Source organism: Onychostruthus taczanowskii, unplaced genomic scaffold (assembly GCF_017590055.1).
Source record: "Onychostruthus taczanowskii isolate IOZ18803 unplaced genomic scaffold, ASM1759005v1 scaffold61, whole genome shotgun sequence".
Taxonomy (NCBI): Eukaryota; Metazoa; Chordata; class Aves; order Passeriformes; family Passeridae; genus Onychostruthus; species Onychostruthus taczanowskii.
The window spans coordinates 3,385,474-3,406,930 of NW_024503790.1; the positions used below are offsets into that span (position 1 = coordinate 3,385,474).

General features: G+C 54.0%; 1 protein-coding gene across 1 annotated transcript; it reads left to right on the forward strand.

Annotated features, from left to right (window-relative positions):
- The first annotated feature begins 339 nt into the window (after nt 1–339).
- NPHP4 (nephrocystin 4) lies at nt 340–20,466 on the forward strand. The gene is made up of 29 exons (XM_041419598.1): nt 340–469; nt 698–912; nt 1,736–1,867; nt 3,591–3,763; nt 4,087–4,151; nt 4,423–4,578; nt 5,321–5,457; nt 6,132–6,298; nt 6,375–6,501; nt 7,932–8,105; nt 8,228–8,357; nt 10,585–10,631; nt 11,326–11,516; nt 11,613–11,804; nt 12,393–12,577; nt 12,796–12,971; nt 13,723–13,903; nt 15,039–15,155; nt 15,347–15,426; nt 15,579–15,796; nt 15,888–16,077; nt 16,219–16,302; nt 16,398–16,554; nt 16,858–16,943; nt 17,797–17,882; nt 17,964–18,135; nt 18,699–18,878; nt 19,662–19,805; nt 19,970–20,466. Exons 2-29 carry the CDS (start codon nt 775–777, stop codon nt 20,108–20,110), a joined length of 4,026 nt encoding a protein of 1,341 aa, XP_041275532.1. The 5' UTR covers nt 340–469; nt 698–774; the 3' UTR covers nt 20,111–20,466.
- The last annotated feature ends 991 nt before the right edge of the window (nt 20,467–21,457 follow it).

The window sequence follows — 21,457 nt, forward strand, 5'->3', positions numbered from 1 at the left end:
CGCTCCCGCCGCTCCGCCGCCCGCCCTCGTGGGGGGCGGCCCCGCCCCGCCGCGCCTGACCCCGCCCCTCCCACCGCCCATTGGCCACGCCGTCCGCCTCTCGCGCCGCATGCAAATGACGAGGGCGCTGCGCCGTCTCCATTGGGTGCACACCAGGCCGGGCCCAGCACGAAGACCCGCCCCGCGCGGTGCGGCACCATCGCCCTAGTAACCCGATGCTGAGGCGGGCGCGACCACCAGCTCTGAAAGGGGGAGGCCGCCGCTGCCGCCGTCGGTTCCGTCCTGCCGCCGTGTCCCCCGCCGGTGCAGGACCTCTCCGAGATAATCTCGCTGCTGACTGTCTCCGCTTTCCGCCGGCGATGGGGCGCGAGAGGTGGGCGGCAGGGCGGCGAGCGGCGGCAGTGCGCCCATCCACTCCCTCGGGCCGGTGCGCGCTTGGTTGGGCCCAAGAAGATGGCGTCGGGGCGCGGTGAGTGAGCGGGGGGGGTGCGGGCGCTGAGGGACGGGGCTGGTTCCAGTCCCGCTCCCACACACCGGTATCCCGGGGGTGCGAGGGCGGCCCTGCCCTGGCTGTACCGTGTGCATCCCCAGGCGGATGCGGGGCGGCCATGGGCAGCAGCTGTCCCCACCCACGTGTGGCTGTTGCGCGGGTCCGTGGTGCTGACTGTGCGGGGTCCGTGTGGCTGTGTTCCCGCAGGGTGCGTGTCCCCCGGTGTTCCAGCCCCGCGCCCGCCCTAGCTGGCGCCGGGAGGCAGCGGCGAGCCCCGGGAGGCGATGGGCGAGTGGGACCGGGTGTTCCGGCAGCACCTGCCGCTGCCGCCGCACCCGCAGCGGGGCCGGGCCCGGCCCCCGCCCCGCTCCGCCGCCTTCCGCTGCGCCCTCAAGTACCTGCACGGCGCTGCCCTCTCCCAGGTAGGGGCGATCGGCCCCGCGAGGGGACCCCGGCAATGTCGTGCTGCGCCCGTTGTTTCTGCTGAGTCTCACTTTCATGGGATCATGAAATAGTTTGGGTTGGAAGGGATCTTACAGGTCATCTTCCGTCCTCCTGTCCTGGGCAGGGCCACCTTCCACTAGGTCAGGTTGCCCTTTCCAGCCTACTGGCTTTGAACGCTGCCAGGGATGGAGCATGTGCCAGTGCCTCACCACCCTAACAAGGAAGAATTTCTCCATAAGATCAAACCTAAATTGCTCCTTGTTTAGTTTAGCCCCCTCTCCTCCTTATTCTGTCACTTTCTGTGTATGTACAAAGTCACCCTTCATCTTTTTTCTAAGTCCCTTTTGGCATTCCTGTCCGTGTGTATGGGCGTGAACTCCCCATAATGGCTTTTAAAGCAAGGTGGTTTTGGAGGGAACTAACTGGAGATCTCCCAGAAGCACTAAGTTGTTTCAATACCATGCCTTATTACTTGTAAATTTGAGTTAGCATTTAATTAATTTTTCATTTAGTTTTTTGTTAGCTTAGGTCAGTATATTTAAATTAAATTTTCTGGATAGCACCTTAACATCAATTGCCTCTTTATTCTATGCTTAATGCTCAATTTTCCCGCTTTTTCTTTGCTCTGGCTTGGAGGCAGGTTCTGCAGCAATGCATGGAGCTGTCTGTGGCCATGTGCCTGATTTGGGCGTCCCTTAGAAAACGGGAACTATATCTCTTACCAAAGTGTGTCTGAGCCTTAGGGACACAGAGCTGCCTTGTCCCCGAGCATCCCCAAAGCTGGTGCTTTGTGCCTTGCAGGGAGCCGAGTACCAGCTGCGCCTCTCCCTTTTCGATGCCACCTACCACCACTTCTTTGGGAGGACGTGGAGGAGCAGCTGGCGAGCTGCCAGCGCTGCCCCGCCGCGCTCGGCCAGGGCGACGTTCAACGAGGTGGGGGCTGCCAAGCGTCGGGAAAACACACAACCAAACCCTTTTCCACCCCTTTTGCCCAGGGTGTGTCCCAGACACTGACCATTCATTGAGCTTTATCTGCAGTTTATTGGGGAAACTGGCGTGCTGGGTTTCCTCTGAGGCTAGTGCCACCGTGGGAGCAGCGATGTGCCACCGAGTGCCACCTGCCGTGTTCGGAGCTGGCAGCAGAGAGCAGTGTTTCCTCACAAGTGGGAAGGAAGGGAAGGAGCAGATGCTCACCCTCCTGCACAGGGCTTCTCTCTCCTGATCTGGGAACTAAACTCTCCCAGAGCCGTGCTTCCATCTGCTGCTGATACCAGCAAAGCAGGGTGTCCCTTAGTGGGGAGATCCCACTGCCCTGTAGCATGACCCATGTTTTCCATTCATATCTCTGTTTCCACCTCCTCAGTGCTGCAGGTGAAGTGAAGCACAGCTGGGCCCTGTGCTATTCCTTCCTTTACATTGACAGCAACATTGAGGGGCGTTGATGTGTGAGTTTCTTTCCCAAGTGTTTCAGTACCATCCCACCCCGGCCTGTTTTGAAGAGGGATGGATTAGAACTAGGGCAGAGAGTACTGCAGAGAGAACTGAATGCTGGGAGGAGCTGCCTTTCCAAATACATTCCCAGCATCTGCAGGCTTCCTGGGTGTTTGCCATGCGGTTGGGAGCAGTTGGCAGGAATTTTGGGGTGTTGGGGGACTGTGTTACAGCCTCACTGTGGTGGCTGAATTGCGTTGCCTGAAGGGTCTGACAGGGGAGGGGTGATCTGCATGCGGGGTAGGATCTTCCAACTGTGGGAAAATCAGCAGCTCGTTGTTAGGAACAGTTCAGGTGGAGCTGGAATTGGTTTGTGACAGGTGAGGTAAGGAGGAAAGTCACTACTCCTCTGCCTGTGTGTGCTGCGTTCATGCTCGCCAGCCTCACCGGAGCAGGAAGGTGTGAGGACAGGGATCAGAGTCTGCTTGTGTGGTGGGTTTTGTCCCCAGGGTCTGGGGGAGAGGAATGCAGTGACAGAAACTGCTGTGTGCAATCAGGAGGGGCCCTCGAGCTCAGTGGCACGGGGCATTCCCTGTCAGGGCTCCCTGTGCCTTTGCAGGGTGAGCCTTGCTCTGCAGGCACAGCGGTCAGGTCATTAATCCAGCACCTCGCAGTAAAGGCTAATGGAATAACGATTTATGTCCCAGGGTTGATGTGGGAATGTCTCTCTCTGTTATTCTTTCCTGACAGCCTATATTGCAGCAAACATTTTCCCTGAAACACTGAGGTAATGAGTTTTTAATAGAAAGATGAACCTAGCATTAAATTCTGTCCTGGGGAGGTGACCTGTGTCCTGTCCCCTCCTGCCCTTAGGTCCAGGCTACTCCCATGTCCCTCCCCATTTCAGGAAGGTTTCCAACTCCTTTTTCCTGCTCTAATGCTGTAGGTCTGGGATATGTTGAAGCCCTGTTCATTCAGGGTCTGCAGCCTCTGAGTTGCTCTGGAAAACAGGTGTTGGCAACAAAAAAAAAGAGTTAAAAAAGAAAAAGATGATGCTTGAGACTTAAGGGCTAAGATTTCGTAGCCGTGTCAGAAGTGATATGCCATTAGCTCTGTCTGGAAGTTTAAAGGATGTTCTGGTTGTGCCAGCACAACAGGCATTGTTCTGCCTGCATCTGCCACTGCCAGCTCTGAAACAGCCCATCTCTCTCCTTTCCTGTCCCAGGTTGTTTACTTCCACACCTCCTTGAACCACCCTGGCATCGCTGCTGTCGTGGAAGTGGTAAAGAGAGCTGGGAAAGGGGATGGGAGTTCTCAGCACCTTTCCTGTGGCTTTGGAATCATGCCCCTCTTCCATGGTGGATCAGAGGTGACAGACCCAGCCACTGAGGACAGAGCGTAGGTTCCCCTGCTGCTGTGTGACAGGTCACACTAAGAATTGAGGTGGCAATGTGCATGGCTGCTTTGGTGGAGGGGGGAAGAGTGGTCCTGGGGTTGCAGAAACAGAACCAGCATTTAGAAACCTGGAATTCTTCACTCTGGGAAAGCAGTGATGGGTTTGGAAAGAATGCCTGTCCCTTCCCTAAAGGGCTTTTCCAGAGTGGGTTGGGTGGGTTTTGCTGCTGAGCAGGGGCTTTGTGGAAGATGGAGATGTAATGGAAGAAGGAGATGTGCTTCAGGGTGGATTTACTGACTGCTGCATGTGTGCTCTTTGCTTTCAGGCTGAAGCTGTACCATGGGACGCCACGTGCCCTACTGCACCCACGTTTCCAGGACCCTGTGGAAAGTAAGCAGCAGCCAGAGGTGGCATCTCAGTCTCTTCTTGGTGGCTTCTCTTACCCAAATGTGTGTTGTATGTATCTGCTTGATGTGAGACATGGTCTGTGCCCTGGTACTGCTCAGTGGATGTACCTTACTGCCAGCTGGGAATGGCCTGGCTGGACAAACACAGGTTTTCCTTTGCTCCTAGCATGTGTGCTCACAGATAATGATTCATTCAACATTGGGACTGTGAAGCTGTTTTCCCAGTTTTGGTCCTTTTGGGATGTTTTCTTCAGAGAACAAATACATGACAGTGATGGAGAAGAGCCACCTGCAGTATGGCCTGAAGTCCCACCAACCCCTGGAGGCTATATTTCACCTACTTCCTGAAAACCTGCTGATATCTGGGCTGCAGACTGTTCCTGGCTTGCTGCCGGCACGTGGAGACACAGGTAAGGGCTCTTTCCCTTTTCCTCTGCTTGTGCTGCTCCTGCTTTAAGGCAGTGGATCCCTGTGAAGCTGTGGGCAGGGCAGGAGGGCATTGGGAGGGGATTTGTGGCAGCACAGTGGTTTCTCTGCAGTGTCTCCCCTTGTCAAGAGCATCCCCCCTGTGTGGGGCCACAGCCCTCATGCTCAGAGCTCAGTCTGGAATCTGTCAAAATGGCTCAGTCAGTTCCCTGTCCATTAATTGCTTTGCTCCTGGGAAGCTGCTCGGGATAAGTGATGGTTGGTTTAATTACAGTCGTTCAGCAGAATCTTAAAAAGAGCTTTTGCAGCTTGTTTAAACTCCTTGGAGGTGGGTTCAGCATCGCTGGGGCCTGGCAGGTTTGAGGGGATGAGCTCTTGCCCACTCGGCTTTTGTTAATCTCTCCTTATGGCACATTGCCCTTCGAGCTTCTGCAATTAAAGTACGTGAGCTGAAGATTCAGAGAGTAAAAAATTCCTCAGAGTTCTGCAGCTGAATTGTTCTTCAGCTTCCTGCTTGGAAAACCTACTGCTGATGGCTTTGGGGTGTTAACTGTTGGTACTGAAACTGAGCAAGGTCTTGAAAGCAGCTGAGTCCCTGCACATGTTCAGGCCCATACTCAGAAGCTGAGTGGGCAGAGCCACTGCTGGCACTGCAGAGCACCCCAGTACAGCAGTAGTGGCTTTCTGTTTGCTTGGGAAACCTGTGGCAACCACCTTGTCTTTCAGGCGACTGCTTGCAGAAGCCCCGGCTGATGAAGACGGTCACCTGCTACCTGGAGCGGCTTTTCATCCAGTTGTACCCTTCCCTGGAGGAGTTTGAGGAGGAGCTGCTGGATTTACTGAACAGTGATCGCTTACTTCAGGTAAGCAGAGTGCTGTGAGAGTGGTGAAACCCTGGCACAGGTTGTCCAGAGAAACTGGCTGCCCTATCTCTGGAAGTGTCTAAGGCCAGGTTGGATGGGGCTTGGAGCAACTTGCTCTAGTAGAAGGGTCTCACAGTTAGGGGTGGAACAAGATAATGCTTCAGGTCTCTTCCAATCCCAACCATTCTGTGATTCCATCATTTTAGGTACTGCCAATGTGGTTGGGGCAGGGAGAGGCACAGTGTAGAGCAGTAATTCTAGTGTCTGGAATTATGGGTGGGGTGAAGAGTGTCAGGTAAGTGATATTCATGCATTTGTTTCTCTTAGAGTCTCCAATGGTTTTTTTGCTGTGGAAGCCTTTAGCTTATTTCACTACTGGATTAGTATGTGTGTGCTCTGTGTGGGCTTTGTTTTGAACATCCAGACACTCATAAGCAGAATTTGGGTTTGCTTTGCTGTGGATGAAATGCAGAGATGAGATGCAGTTTGTAACAAGTCCATCCCTTTGGAGTGGCAGCCGCTGGCCAGGTCCTTTCTTGCCAGATTTGCACCAACTCTGCCATAAAGACAAAAGATTTTAATATCTATCATCTGCTGGGAGAACAGGCCCTGTATTTTGAGTTTCTGAAGGGTTGCCTGAGTGCTGCCCAAGGTGTAAAACATTCCTACCACAGGCTAACAGTGCGCCAGATGGTGAGGAGGTGGTGGTTCGGGAGCGGCGGCTGCATGTCGGCGTCCACAACGGCCTGCGCTTCGTCCAGGCACCGCAGGTCGCTGTGCTGGTGCCAGTGGCAGAATTGTCACCAGGTCGCTGCCAGGGGGTGCCCAGCTCTGGAGCCAGGTAAGGGGGACCTCCTCTGCTGCTGCTTCCCTCCTGCCTTGGGTGCCTCTCACAGCCACCTCTCCATCCGGCACAGGGGTGCAGGTCAAGCCCTAGTGCTGAGGAGCCGCATCCAGCTGAGTGAAATGGTGCCTCACCCAGCATTCAGGGTCTGCTTCCAGCTGGAGTATGTCTTCTGCAGCACGGGGAGAGCTGGTGGCAAGGTAGGGCTGAGTGTGTGTCTCTGTGCTTGTGAAAGAGCAAGGGATCCATTCTGGAGGAGTGAGCCCTGCTGAGGAACTCTTTCCCCTGTCCATTTCACCATCCTGCTTCTCCAAGTCACAGTAGCTCCTTGTTGCATGGCTGTGCTGTGTAATGCAGGGCAGTGCAAAGTGTGTGCGTGCCTTCCACAGCACTGCACAAAACAACCTGCATGGCTTGGTGAATTATTTTAATAACATGTGGTTGCATTTCTCCACTGTTTATACATAGATGGAGGAATGTAGCCTGCAGCATTCCCATAGTGTTCTGACAAGCTAATTTGGAAAATTTCAGCTTTTTTGTAATATCAAAAAGGCTTTTCTTTAGAATTTGGCATTTGTGCTGAAAAGAGGTTAAGCCATCCTGCTCCTTTTTTTTTTTTTTTTTTTTTCCCTGAATTCCGAGGTTTTTTGGGTGCTTCAGCCTGATGTTCTCAAACTGTAAAGGCAGGAGAAATCTCTGACGGTGGTCTCTTCAGTCAATATACTCTCACCTACTTACTGATCATTTACTCATATCTTAGTTTAACCTTTCTGCAGGTTAAACCCAGCTCAATGAGTTCTGTGTATCCCCTCCAGAGACCTTGTGTTGTTGGAGCCATCAGCTCCTGGCTGGCTGAATCGATTGCCAAGTGTTTGTTAGGAGGTTTTAATCGTCCTGCTAAGATGTTCATTGAAAATGTGGCAAATGCCTCTTGTTAAGCTGTCCAGAGCCAAAGTAGGGGAAATGGGCATTTGTATAGCAGGATGCCTGTGCCAGGCCAGAGGGATTTGTACTGAGAAGGGAAACACTGAGCTGTGCTGTTGGAAGCTGTTGTTGGGTCCGACTCTGTTGGAAAGCTGAAGCCCAAGGTCCCACGGAGATTTGGGGTTCCAGAGGCAGATCTATTGGCTCTGTGGGGAGTGCTTTCTGGGGCAGCAGTGGAGCCAGTCCCTGTGGTGCAGCCCTGGGGCAGAGTGGTTAATCCCAAAGCTGCTTGCAAAGCTGATCACCTTGTCCTTGTCCTCAGTGCCATAATTAGCTGTGAGGGGGAGGGTGGGTGCTGGCAGAGCCCTCTCTTGTATCTGTTCCCCTCCTTCGGTTTGAGGGAGGCTGTGGATGTGCAGGGTAAGTGGAAACCTTTCCCTTCTGCCAGGGATGGCAGTCCAACATGTATCCCTTTGTGCTTGAGGGAGGGGTTACAGAGGCATAAGGTCCTGGAAAGTGAAATGTCTCCAGAACGGGATGAAGAGCACTGGCTTCCGTGGTGCCAGAGCCAGGTGTGAGGAGGTGCGGTGGGGGATGAGAGGCACTGCGTGTCTGGCAGCACCCATTCCTGGGTCCTGGCAGCGTGGTGGGGCTGCTGGCAGTGAGGTGGGGCTGCCTGGTGCTCACTGTGCTCCCCCACCCCCAGGCCCTGTCCGGCAGTGCTCGCAGCGAGGCGGCCGACATGCGCTCGGTGCGCTGGGCTGTCTGGAGCCCCGTCCCGGGCACCGGTGACACGGACGTGATCCTGCCCCTGCGTGGTGGTGCCCGCCGTGGCCCCTGCCAAGCCTTGGTCTACCAGACCCCACCGAGCTCCCGGCAGGTAAGGGTGTGCTGGCCCCTGGCAGCTCTGCTCCGGTGTCAAGGCGAGGGAGCCGCTGTCGGAGGCACGAGGAAGGCTGCGTGTAACACGCTGTCTGAAAGCATTTTTGTTGCCAACTTCAGGGGAAGCACGTGGAGTCTGGGACTGTCCAATTCCATGTTTCCACTGATTCGGAAGAACATCTTGTAACTGCTGCAGAGATCCTATGTAAAGACAGGGATGAGTTGAAGAAGCCTCCTACGCCATCGCTGAGTGAGTGTTTTCCAGATCGCTGACATTTAAAATATAGAGTGTGGCACTGGTGTCTGCTCGGGAGAGAAAACAAGACTTCAGTGAGTTTCAGCAAGCTAGTTATGAATTACTGGAGTGAAGCAAGATTTTGTCAAGTAGAATTCAGCTCTTACTTTTTGACTTGCAAAATTCCCATGTGATAGTATTGCTGAGCCATGTGCAAAATCCCCAGGGACTGCCAGCACTGCCCCAGCCTGCTCCCATTCTGGGTCACTGAGTGCAGTGGCAACACCAGCAGCACGTTCTCACTGCAGGTGTTGCTGCTTCTCTCTCTGGACTCAGTCTCTCCAGACATGGGGACAAGAGAGATGTCAGTCACAGGCTGGGGAAAAGTTAATTTGATTGTGCCACCACTGAGGGAGAGTGACAGCAGCCTGGGTTGGGTTGATGTGTGGAGGATGTGTTGGTGCCTGGCTGGGGAAGAGCAGGCAGCATCTGTGCATGTGCACAAGTGCATCTATCTGTAGTTTGCAGGGCTGTGTGTTTGGGGTTCCAGCACCCTTCTGCTCTATTGGAGATGAAAGGAAAAATGCTGTGGGCTTGAGTTTGGGCATGAGGTTATGTCCATGCACTGTGCTCCTAAAAATTCTCTTTGGCTTGTTTCTTTCTCATCCCCCTTTTGTGATTGGTGGGAAGCAAACTCCCCTTTCTTTGCAGTGCTGCTCCTGCTGGGGTCCCAGCTGTTTCTCGGGGTGATGCTTCAGACACCAGGCAGTGTTTCAGTGTGTGTCATATCTCCCCAGTTCTCTGATGAGCCATTTAATGTCAGTCCATGGGTCAGGCAATGCCCATTATGGTGGTTTGCTGTTCCATGCTGGTTCCAGTGCTGTGGAACCACGAGATGGCAGTGGCACCTTGGCTTTGCTGTGACAAATCCTGTGTTTCTGCTGGTGAGGAGCCAGGATTGCTGCTGGGAGGGGCTTTGGTGAGGAAAGCTTTAGTAGCAAATGAAGTGGTCTCGTGATGTCAGGGTATGTGGGGTTCATCTCCCTGCAGCACAGGCTGCATCGTGACTGGTACCTTCCTGGTGCTGCTTGAAAAGTTTTTCCTGGTGCCTTTCAGCTGTAGGTGGCTGTGATGCTGGTGGAGTTGTGGTGTGCTGAGGAGAGAGGGGAGCAAGTGCTGACACTGAGCTTCCAACCTGGTGGTGGTCTGTAGTGCTCTGGCTTGGGGGAGTGTGCTGGGCTGTGGGCTGTGTCCCTGGTGAGGGGAGATCCCCGTCAAGGTGATTTTCAGGACAAACTCCCTGGCATTTCCCAGCTCCAGGGGGCTTATGGCATCAGGGAGGGCTTGCAAGTGCAGTGGTGGTCCCAGAGCTGTGCCTCTCTAGCCTGTGTTTCAAGGTGCTGAAGAGACTATTGGGTTAACTTTTTGTAGAGCTCTGTTGAGAAACGTGCTGCTGCCTGGCCCAGGGGAGGCCAAGAGCTTCATCTGTCAGGTCAGATGCTGGTGTTGCTGCTGTATCTGTCCATCCTCTTCTTAATGCCAGCCAAAGCCATCCTGACTGGAAGGAAACAATATTTTAGGCATGAGGGAAACGGGGTGGTTTCCTTTACACAGCAGCCAGCATGGAATGGCTGGGATATATATGGTGGGGGAAAGCAAATTAAGGTCTGAGCATCACGTGGATGCAGAGATGGAACATCTGTGCCCCTGCTCTGCTGTGAAGGACCCGCGGCTCCACGGCTCAGCGAGCTCAGCTCTGCCGGCTCGAGAGAGCAGCCGAATATAAACACGATAAAGCTCCCACCGTTTTGGGGCACAAATGCTCGAGCAGTTGAAGGGAGTGACAAAAAATAACAGAGAAGTGATGAAAACCTTAAGTATCCTAAAACTTTCACGTCTCATTAAGCATCCCACTTAGGCAGCCCCGCGTGGCTGTGAGGCACCGCGGCGCTGTCAGGGGATGGGGGAGCTGTTGTTTGTGGCAGAGTTAGCTTGATTCACGGCAAAATAACGGATGGAGCTGGAGATGTGCTGTGTTAACCCCCAAGCAGCAGTCTTATTGGGAAATAAGTCAAAAGAAGTGTTTGGGTGATGATAAACTGCTTCACTGCTCTGCCTTTGCCCCTAAAATTGAAAAGGGCTGATGGCAGGACAGGGCAGTTTGGTGGCAGTGATGTAGCTGCAGTTATGGGGCCTGGGGGTTTTGGCTTCTCTACAGCATCTCTCCTGTCCCTCTCCACAGAAGTGCCAGCCCCAAGGCGAGTGCCAGTCTCCCCACGGGGACCAGGGGTAAGTGCCACATGCACCAGTGGATGTGGGTGGTGGGCAGCAGCATTCCCCAGGGGGTGGCTCACATGCAGGATGTGGTTCTGGACCCTTTCCCTGCCTATTTTCCTGTCTGCTGCAGCCAAGAGGCACCAAGTGTCCTCAGCTCCACCTCCTCCAGGCAGCAAACCAGCTCCTGCCTGTGATGTGCTGGGAGAGATTCCCTGTGCTCTTTTCATACCGCAGGAGTGAGGGCAGCTCTGGTTTTTGACAGCCCAGATTTGCTGGGTGCTGCTGTCCCCGGTATGTGCTGACAGAGACACACGGCTTGTTCGTGCAGAGCTCCCAGGATTTAAGGAGAGCTGTGAATACTGAGAGCCATTTTTATGCTGTTTTATATCTTGATGCAGGAATCAATGCACGCAAATATTTTTGATTAAATGAAATGCCTCATAAGGCCGCATTAAGCAGTTTGATCTTCCTGCTGCATGTGCTCATCCCTCTTCTTACCAGGAAGCGAGCAGTGTGGAAATGGCAGCGGAGGTGCAAACCCTTGTGTGGCCAAGTTGTAACACTTCTTGGTGGAATGACAACACTGGGGCACGTGGTGGCTGAGCTTTTTTAGCACGCAGGGGCTGCTGGCTCAGCCTGCCACAAGGGCTGCCTCAGGGGGCTACCTTGGGGCTGTGGCTGCTCACACTTGCTGCTCTCTCACCAGCTGTCAGTGTCCCAGCTCGTGGCCTCGCCACAGAGCACAGGCCAGACCCTGCAGCAGGAAGGGGGCATCACCCACCTGGAGGCCGACCTGGGCTCGCCGGACGCAGAGCACTGTGCCAGTGACCAGCTGCAGGCACTGCCCTTCACCCCGCTGCAGCTGCCCATGGCTGCTGTGGGGCTGCAGGCATGCAGGTGATGCTCAGCTGCCCCTCCCCAGGCTCCTGTGGCCCTTTCACCTGGCCTGCCAGGGTCCCCCATTTGTGGAGCTCACCCCTCTTTCTCCGTCAGTTCCCACGTGTCCGTGTCTCGTGCCGCGCTGGCGCGCCTGCACGCTGCCGGCTTTCCAGACATCCTGGACCTCAACCAGGAGCCAGTGGAAATCTCGGAGCCAGTGGAGCTGGGCAGTTTCAACCTGCGGCTGGAGGAAGCTGACCCTCTGCAAGGCAATGAAATAGTCCTGCAGTTCCTGGCTTTTGGCAGGTGGGATGGCAGCTCATGCTCTTGTGTGGGCAGATCCCAAAGGCCTTCTGGACAGAGTCCTTTCCAAATTCCCCTAACCCTCTTCCCTGCTTGGGCAGGAGATGTACTTGCAGAGGTACCTCTTCTTTTAGCACTTGCTTTTGTCTTCCCTGCGCACTTTTAAGTCATAATCCAGTTTTTTTAAATTGTATCCATGAGCCACAAGGTGATGTCAGAGCTCATTAATGCAGGGTTTCTCCAGAAATGCAAATGGAGTTGGGAAAATTGGCACCCAAGGGGTGGCTTTGGCTGGATAAGGCCCCACTTCTGTTTTTTCCATGGCTGGCAGTGTGCTGTGGGAAGGTAACACGCTGTCTTTGCTGGGCGCCTCCATCACAGCATATGGCAGGAGACAGCTGGAATTACAAAGCTTTTTGGGAAGTTAAGGCAAACCGTATGGCCGCTGTCTTCAGAAAAGTCCAAATACTTGTGGTGCTGCCAATCTTCTCTTGTTCTTCTGCCTCTTGGCATGTGCCAAATGCATGAGTAGCTCGTGACAGAGTGGCAGCGACGTGCCACAAGTAACCCAAACCCTTCTCTCTCCTCAAGAGATGCCCAGGACAGCGTGGAGGGGCTGTGGCCAAGGACTGTCTTCCTCACCTTCCAGTTCTACCGTTTCCCACCGGTCACCACGCCCCGGCTGCAGCTGGTCAGCATGGATGGGGGGCTGGCAACCGGGCTGGCTGTGCCTGCACAGCTCCTTGTCCGTGTCAACGAGGATGGGACCCTAACCAGTAAGCTCTGGTTTTAGCATCCATGTGTGGCTGCTGATCTTCTGTTGGGTGGATGAGGGCTCGCCTCTGGCCCAAGGGATGGGCTGGTGTTAATAGCAAACTTCTGCTGGTTTGCACATCATGAAAAACATTCAAAACATCTAGTGTTTGAAGTAGTACACATTGTGTGAGGCGCACATTGAGGCTTCCCACCAAGCCAAGTGCCATGTCTGTGATAGTGTGGTGTCTTGCAGGACCACCAGGCTTGCAGCTGAAATACATGGTGGATCCAGCTTTCCTGAGGCCCGGGGAGCAGAGCTGGTTCCTACGGTACCTGGCTGAGCACAGCCTCCAGGTTGATGTCTGGGATGGAGACTCCCTGCTCCATTTTGGGTCTGCTGCCATTAAACTGGAGGTATTGGTTAGATTGAAGGTCTTTTTCTGTGGCTGGTAATGCTGAAGGACCCCCTGCCTGTGTGGAGTGCTAGGGAAGAGCCCAGCTCCCCCTTTGGTCCTGTGTTGAGGTGCTGTTGCATTGTCCTTGTGTCTTCAGTAATGGAGATGCTGTCAGCCCCTCTGTGTAACCGAATCTGGTGTCAGCTTGACAAGCTCCTAATCACAGGATTTGTTATCTTTTCCTCCAAAGTGATGACAATGCATTAACTTTCTTTGCCCTTTCCTGTAACTCTGGCAGTAAAGTGCCACCACTGGGAGAGTGTGACAGCAGCCTGGGTTGGGTTGTATTCTACCACTAAGCCCTGCAGGGGCAGGACATCCAGTGCCATTCATACCCAGATGTTGCAATACAACATGAAATGAATGACACTCACACGCTGAGATGTACAAGGCAAAAAAGGCACGTTTATTTCTGGACCTCGATATTTATAGAATTCCAAAAGTGACCACGGATTGGAGGATGAAATTGCCACCTCTCCAACCACACTGGTCAAACCAACAGTCCATCAGTTCTCTCCTCCCCCAGAAAGGAATGCAAAACAATCATTATTTACATGAAAAGTGCGTGAGAAGCTCCATTACAAAAATGCAAACATCAGAAGGCTTAGAAGAACTTTAGAAGAACAGGGAGACACCCAGACCCCTTGACCCCTCTGGACCAGACTCCCCAGTAACTCGTTGCACCTTGTCTGTCCTTGCTTTGTGCCCAGCCCCTGCTGCGCCAGGGCCAGACGTCTGTCAGGACCTACCACGAGCTGGAGGTGGCCACGGCGGAGTACGAGCCGGACGGGACGGTGCTGGGCCGGGAGGCTCTGCGGCACGGCGCCCTGCGGCCCCTCGGCGTCCGTGTGGCTGTGAGGGGCCGCCTCCACCTCTGCCTGGCCAATATTGGTGAGAACCCACTGCTCATGTGGCCCAAAGGCTGGGGTGGGGTGTTGTGATAAGGCACGAAATGATGACACAGACACTGCTGCTCTCGAGGGAAACAAAAAAGAAGAACTTTTATTTTCTGACTCCAACATTTATAGTTTTCCAAAGGTGACAGTGGATTGGAGGGGGACAGTGCCACCTCTCCAATGCCACTGGACAGACCAAGGGTCCATCAATTCTCTCCACCTCCATGAAAGAATGCAAAACATAGGTTATTTACAGAACTGTGTGTGAGAAAGTTTGTTGGAAGAATGTAAACATCAGAAGGCTTAACAAAGTCTTAGAAAATCAGGGCGACATCGGGGCACACGGCATGTGCGGGGCTGTACCCGAGTGAGACCCAGGGACATCATCTTTCCCAGAACCTGCTGGCTGCTTTTATTTTATGTATTTAATTCTGTGTCCTATAAATGTGCAGTGACTCCAGGTTTTAAAATCTTATCTTCAGAGGAGAGATTAGCTCCATATAAGATAACTTAAATCGTCATTTTCATACTTTGCCTGCAAAGGGCCGATAAGCTCCTGGGAAGGAGAATCTGAGATCCACAACCCAGGGAGTGGTTTAACTCACACCCTGACAAAGAGCTGCTGTGCCAGGACAGCAGCCACCCTTTGTTTGGTGTTTTTCCCATCCTCTTTTTAAAAAAAAATTCAAAATACGTTAGAAACAGGATGGCAAAGCTTGGTACCCTTTCCTGAAGGATGGGGGTGGGATATGTAGGCTGGGCAAATACCTGGTGGGCTTAGAGCCTTGTGTGGCACCACTTGGCACAGCCTTTGTGGGACTGGGGAGATGCAGCAGCACGTGGCCACGCAGATACAGGGGGAAGCAGAACTCAGAAATGAAAGCAAGAGCTGGTGAGGGGCTCAGGATGGTGTGTGCTCTCAGTGCTGCTCCATCCCTGAGCAGGTGACTGTGTGAGAGAACAGGCTCTGGGGAGCATGTGGGGCTCTTAGGGCATCACTGGTTTCCAGGTATTGTCTCCTGCTTGTGTAAATTGGCTGAGCTGAGCTGCAGGGAGGTAAAAACTGGCAGTAGATTTTATAACAATAAAAATGGATGATTTCCACTCACTGCTGTCTCTGCTTGTGGCAGGTCACCCATGCGAGGAGACCCCAGGGCAGCTGCCATCCCATTCCTGCATTGTCACTGCAGCAGACAGCACTGTCACCACCCCAGGTGGCAGGGGGTACTCTCTGAACACTCCTGGTGGTGAGTCCTGCTGGGGCCTGGCCTGTCCCCCTGTGGGTTGAGGTGGGCAGGCTCTCTGCTGCTGCAGTGCCAGCTGTGGGTGAGCTGCCCCTCAGGTGCTTCCCTTTCCAGCCCTGCAGTATTGTGGAGCTCTTGGGGTCTGCAGTATCTGGGGGGTCTTTCCTTGGTGCCATGGTGGTCTCTCCCCACAGGCAGGAGGACGGTGTGGGCACGGAGGCTGGTGGATGTGGACAACGAGCTGGAGGCCGCGCTGCGCAGTCGCCGGCCAGAAGTGAGCCTGGCCCCCTGGTCACCCTCAGTGAGGCCATGTCCACCTGCAGCACGTGGTGCTGGTGTGGCTGCACGAGGGTGCTGGTGGCAGCAGGGCATGGGGCCAGACCCCTGCTGTGTCTTTGTGCTTTATGGTTCCTTCCCTCTGGGCAGGGCTGGCCAAAGCAGCGTGCCTGGGACCTGCAGGTCATCGACTCCTACCGGGATCACATCAAGGGAGAGAGCATCTACCAGATGCTCAGCCAGGCCATCACAGCCACCCGCACTGTCCACGCTGTGCTGGGGACAGCTGAGTTCTTCGAGTTTGCCCTGAAGAACCCGTACAGCGTCCAGCACACTGTGACCATCGAGGTCGACCACCCTGAGCTCAGGTGGGGGCTCCCCTGTGTGCGTGGGGAGATGCCAGGGTGGTACCAGCTCCCTCCCAGTCCTCACCAGCACCTCTGCTGCTCACTGCCCCAGTGTCATCCTGGACCCGAGGGAGTGGCGCCACTTCAAGGAGCTGACCAAGAGTGTTACACCGGTGGAAGAGGATATGTTCCATCTCCGTGAGGACCTCAAGCCTCAGGTCTACCTGCGCCCCAGTGAGACTGTCCACATCCCCTTTAAATACCAGACCTTCTCTGCAGACCCTGCCGTGGTTGCAGCACAGGTAGGCATGGGCCCTGTTTTGAGCTGTTCCTGGTAAGAAGTGTTCCCTTTGGCTGTGGTTTCTATTGCAGAGCAGCCATGAGGAGCAGCAGCAGCCACAGTGATGCTGCATCCTGAGGGAACTCACTCTTTCACCCCACAGGGGCCAGCTGGACTGGGCACTGGTGCCAATGAGAACACTCACTCCTTTGGGAAGAGTGGGGCCAAGCAGACAAAGCTCATCCAGGTTAGGGAGCCGTGTGAAACACTGCTTGTGGGGCTGCATGGGAGGAGCAGAATCACTGGAAAATTCCAGCCCTCTCCTGCTGGCCCCCGGGACAGGTCTCCTTCCAGGTGAGCAGGGGGAAGCCCATTGCGCTCCTGCGGGTGAAGGTGGAGCCACAGCCCCATGTGGTGGACCAGACCTTTCGCTTCTACCACCCAGAGCTCACCTTCCTGAAGAAAACCATTCGGCTGCCTCCCTGGCACACCCTCCCTGGTGAGTCTGTGGCATGCCTTGGGCTCTTCCCTGTTAGTTATCATCCATAGTTCATGGAGCCTTTCTGGTGCAGAGCAGCATGCAGAGAGCACATTGCTGCTTCCTCATGCCTTCATGGCCCTGGGCTCCTTGCTTGCTCTCCATCCATCTTTCTCTGTTAACTTCAGCCTGAATTCCCTACAGCCTCACACCTGTGTGGTTTGCTGGTAGTCAGGCTTGAGGGGTTCTGTGTGCAGCTGCCTGGAGCACAGGGGAGAGGCCCAGGTAAAGCTGAAGGTGATTTCCTTGGTCCCTTGTCCACAGGCACGCCAGTGGGGATGCCGGGAGGGCAGCCTGAGATGTTTGTTCGCTGCAGTGACCCCGACATCATTTGTGAAACCAAATCCTTGGTATGCTACACTTGGGCATCGCTTCTCCTCGCGTCCTTCTCCTGCAGATTGTTTGGGTTGGCAGAGAGCTGCCGATGTGGGTGCAACCACAGAGCATTCCTGCATGGCAATGACACAGTGGCAGCAATGAAGCTGGAATTGCTTTTTATTCCCAATTAAAAGGAGCTGTGTTGTTTTGGCGGGGGAGGCTGAGCATTGCCCCTTATCGCATCATGCAGCAGCCTGTACTTGCTTGTTCTTTTGAGCAAGTACCAGATGATTCAGATGCTGGGGAAAAGCAGCCTTTTGTTGGGCTTTCTGCTGCTTGGGGTATCCGCAGCCATTGGCAGTGGGTGGGGGGATGGTGTGTCCTTGGGGTGCACAGCAAAGCCTGTCCCTGCTGAAGGATGCTAGAGTAGAGGGGCAGCTCCATGCCCAGCCCTGCACCATCCCGCTCCCTCCTGAAGCAGGAGGTTCTCCTGGGCTGACTCCACAGCAGGAAGAGGTGGAAGGGAAAAATAAACTTGGGCAAGTCCATGCAAATGGCAACGAGGGATAGTTGCTAATTGTTGCGGAAATGCGTTAGTATGGTAATTGGATTGGGGCTTGTTAGAAAACTTGTGGAAAATTTGCCAAAATTTGATTACAGATACAGACCTGGAATGCGATAGTCATTTGTATCCTCTTTTGTAATTAAAAATACTGGGAGAGCTGAGCCAAGCTGTATAATAACTTAATAACGTAGTTTAACGAGGCACCAAAAGCATCTGCTTTCGTAAGGGAGTTGGTGGTAGCTCCCCCATTAATGGGAAGACACCCCTGGGGGCCTCATTAGCTGGTCAACTGCTGGGACAATGCTCTGTTGTCTGTGCAGGGGCCTGGCGAGCCACAGGACATCTTTCTCAAAGTAGCCGGAGGACCAAGCCCGCAGATCAAAAAATTCTTTGTTGCTATTTATACGTAAGTAGCAGGACCCCAAAAGGGTGGGGACCATTGACTCCCATGGTGTGTGGCGAGCCCTGTCCGTCTGTCCGTGCACAGGGACGCCTGGCTGGCAGCACCTGTCCAGATCTGGCAGTTCTACCTGCACTCTCTGCAGCGCCTGGACGTCGCCTGCACGGCCGGGCAGCTCACGCGCCTCTCCCTGCTGCTGCGCGGCACCGCGGCCCCGCGGAGGGTGCGCGCCTTCACCTCCCACCCCCAGGAGCTGGAGGTAACCCCCGTGGTGGGCTGGGGGCTGGCTGGCCTGGGTCAGCCCAAAGAAACCCCCTCCAGAAAGCAAAAGGCAACCCACACGGAACTGTGAACAACTGAGAGCCGTAAAGCGTTTGTGATAATTATCTTTTGATTAGAGTTGTCATGTGTAGGATCATTGGCGCGAAACCCCGGAGGGCAAATTATCTGCGTTAATGAGACTGTCTGAAGACTCTCAATTTCTTTAGAATTCGTTCGTCTGTAATTGGAAATGTGAAAAATAAAAGGCAGAAAAACTCCATTGCTGTCCTGTAAAGGAAAGGCAAAGGCTCCTCAGGCAAAGCCTGTGTGGTGCAACCCTTGGGCAGGGGAGGCCCTGGGTGTTCCCGAGTGGCTCTTGTCTTTCCTGACATGAATTAGTCCCAGAGTATTCCTGGGGGTGAGAGGTATGGGATTCAATAGCGATGGAGTAGGGGTACAGGTTTTTAAGAGCAGTTGGGTCTAATTGATGCTCCAAGCTGGACTTTTCAGGGCTATGATCAGCTGTTGTAGGTGGCTGTACCTCCAGGTGTTGTTCCACAGGTGGATCCCAGCGGTGCCTTCCTCCTCCCTGCCAATGGCATTCAGGACCTGTACATCGGTGTGAGGCCACGGCGGGCTGGCAGCAAGTTCATCTACCTCAACCTGGTGGATGTGGAGTCCCACCAGCTGGTGTCCTCCTGGCTGCTCTGCCTGTCCTGCAGACAGCCTCTCATCTCCAAGGTACGGCAGCTCTCGCCACTGTGAAATGTGGTGATGGTGCCGGATCAGTGGTTGCAGTTCAGCCCATAACCTGGGGCTGTCTCCTGTTTCTTCCTCTCTTTCCATCTGTGTTTTTTTTGGCGCTTGCCATCATAAACACACATTTAGCCCTTGGGGTACTTGAATAATCTCACTGAAGCCCCTGGTAGAATGTCTTTTAGGCTGTTTTGGAGGCAGCCCCACGCTGAGGAGCGGCAGCTCGGAAGTATTCCCAGTTGTGAAATTAGAGCTGCAGCATGCTGCTTTCGATTAGCGCTGTGCTGGCAGAGGCCTTGCCTCAAAGACAGAAAATTAGATTTCCTGGCTAATGTGTTTCTTCTAAAAATGTTTTCCTGAACCTCTTGGTATTGGGAAAGGTTCAGATTGGCATTTACACCAATGTCCCATTGTCCTGCCACATGCTGCTTGTGCTGTGAGGTGTTAAGAGAATCAGAGTGGTTGGGGCTGGAAGGGGCTGTTCAGGGCCATCAAGTTCATCTAGTTATCTGAGCACCCCAGCTCTTCCTGGGAATGAGGAGGAGCTGGCTTGGCTCTGCTGCTCTCCCAGCCCTTTGTCCTTCACACTCGTAATTAATTGTTGCTTCCTTTGATCAAAGGTGGGTTCTTTCCACTGGCTGGCAGAGCAGATGTGAGGTGTGGGAGGGGAGGGCAGTGTGTGGGAGGCAATTCTCTGTGGTGGGTTTTGGGGAGTGCCCGTTGTTGCTGCTGCCCACCCTGCCACCTGGACCCCTGCTTGCCCCACAGGCCTTTGAGATCTCTCTGCCTGCGGGAGGTGGGAAAGGCTGCAACAAGCGCATCACCTACACCAACCCCTACCCCTCACCCCGCCTCTACTTCTTGTGCACCAACCGCCCTGACCTGCTGCAGTTCAAGGAGGACTCCTTCGAGGTATGTCCTGCTGCCGCACTCCCCCCTTGCCAGGCCCCTCATCTGGCCAGACCAGGTGATGCTGGGTGGGTGCTGGCCGTGAGGGCCACCCTGGCTGGGGGAAGGTGGGTGCATGAAGGGGCCTGGCCAGGTCCTGCTGCCTCCTCCAGCCCTCTCTCCCGCAGGTGGCCGGAGGGGAGGTGTACACCATCGGCCTGCGCTTCGCCCCGAGCCAGACTGTGGGGGAGGAGGAGATCCTCATTCACATCAATGACCACGAGGACAAGAACGAGGAGACCTTCTGTGTGAAGGTCCTGTACCAGTGAGGCCTCCTGCCTGTCCCTGCAAAGCTGCAGGTTCCTGTGCCAGCCCACAGCACCTTGGGGGTGTCTGTGTCTGTCTGAGGGTGCTCATGACCCCCATCCCCTTGCTGTCACCTTGCCAGGCTGGGGGGTGTCTCTGTCAGTGGGATCCCTGGGCATTGCCATGAGTGCTGGTGGTGCCATGCAGCTCCCGCTGCACAAATTGAGACGAGTGGATTGTGTTTGTTACGGCACTTTGTGACTGCAGGATCTGTATTTTTGTTAAGCATGATGATATTTTAGGCACTTTTAGTCTTTTTTTAACTTAAAAAGTTTGCAGATTTGATTCTGCGGAATATTTTTAAAATATTTTATATTCAACGGTGAGTTTTGTACACACTAAGACAGTTTTACAGATTTTTTTGATACTTTTTACTCATCCTTGATCCATAAAAATTGCTGTGCACAACTGTCACAGTGTGGCAGCATTTTCTTCCTGAGGAGGTGGAAATCCTCAGCATCTCTGTCCTGTGGAGATGAGTCCTGGAGGTCCCCTGCATCACCCCCATCCCCTGGAGCATCCTGGGGGTCAGGGCAGGGACCATAAACAGCACTGGGAGGGTAGGGCAGCCCACCAGCTCTGGGAATGCTGCCTCCCTCTCCACAGGCCCGAGGCTGGTGAATTAGTGGCCCCGATAAAGTCGGGTGCCGAGTTCCTCTGCCTCCCTCGCACTGATGGGAAATGACAGCTCATATTTTAGAAATGATTATACTGTCTGCAGCACAGAGAGGCCCCGAAGTTGGGTTATTAAAGTAGATTAGCTGAATAATTTTTATTACATTTTCACACAACGATATTTCTTGAGGCTTATGAATGAGCTGGTGCTGTACCTGCAGCACAGGCAGCTCGAGTGGTGAATGATGTGCCAGCATTCAGGGCATGCCAGCACAGGGACTTGAGCTGAGCTGGTGCTTGAATGGTGCTGCCTGCTCCCCTGCAGCACATGTCTGTGACCCAAAATCTACAGAGCTGTCACTAAGAAAAGCTGATAAAACTTTTCCCGTAGGAAATGCAAATGCTTTGTGTCCCAGCTGCTTGGCATTATGGCCATGGCCCTTAGAACTGCTGCTGCTGCTGCTTCTCAAACTCAAGACAAGTGTGGGGGCAGCTTCCTGGGTTCCCACTTCTTAATGAAGTCATCCCTGCTAATGACAATGAACTCGAGCACCCGTGCCTGGCATGCAGCTTGGTGTGCTCTTCCCATTTGCATTCATGTCAGGAGGGAAACTGGATTCCAGTAATGACAAAATTAATTTGCCCTAAAAATCTTGGTTTGTGTCTCATCACCGAGGTGTGCAGGGAGGGGAAGG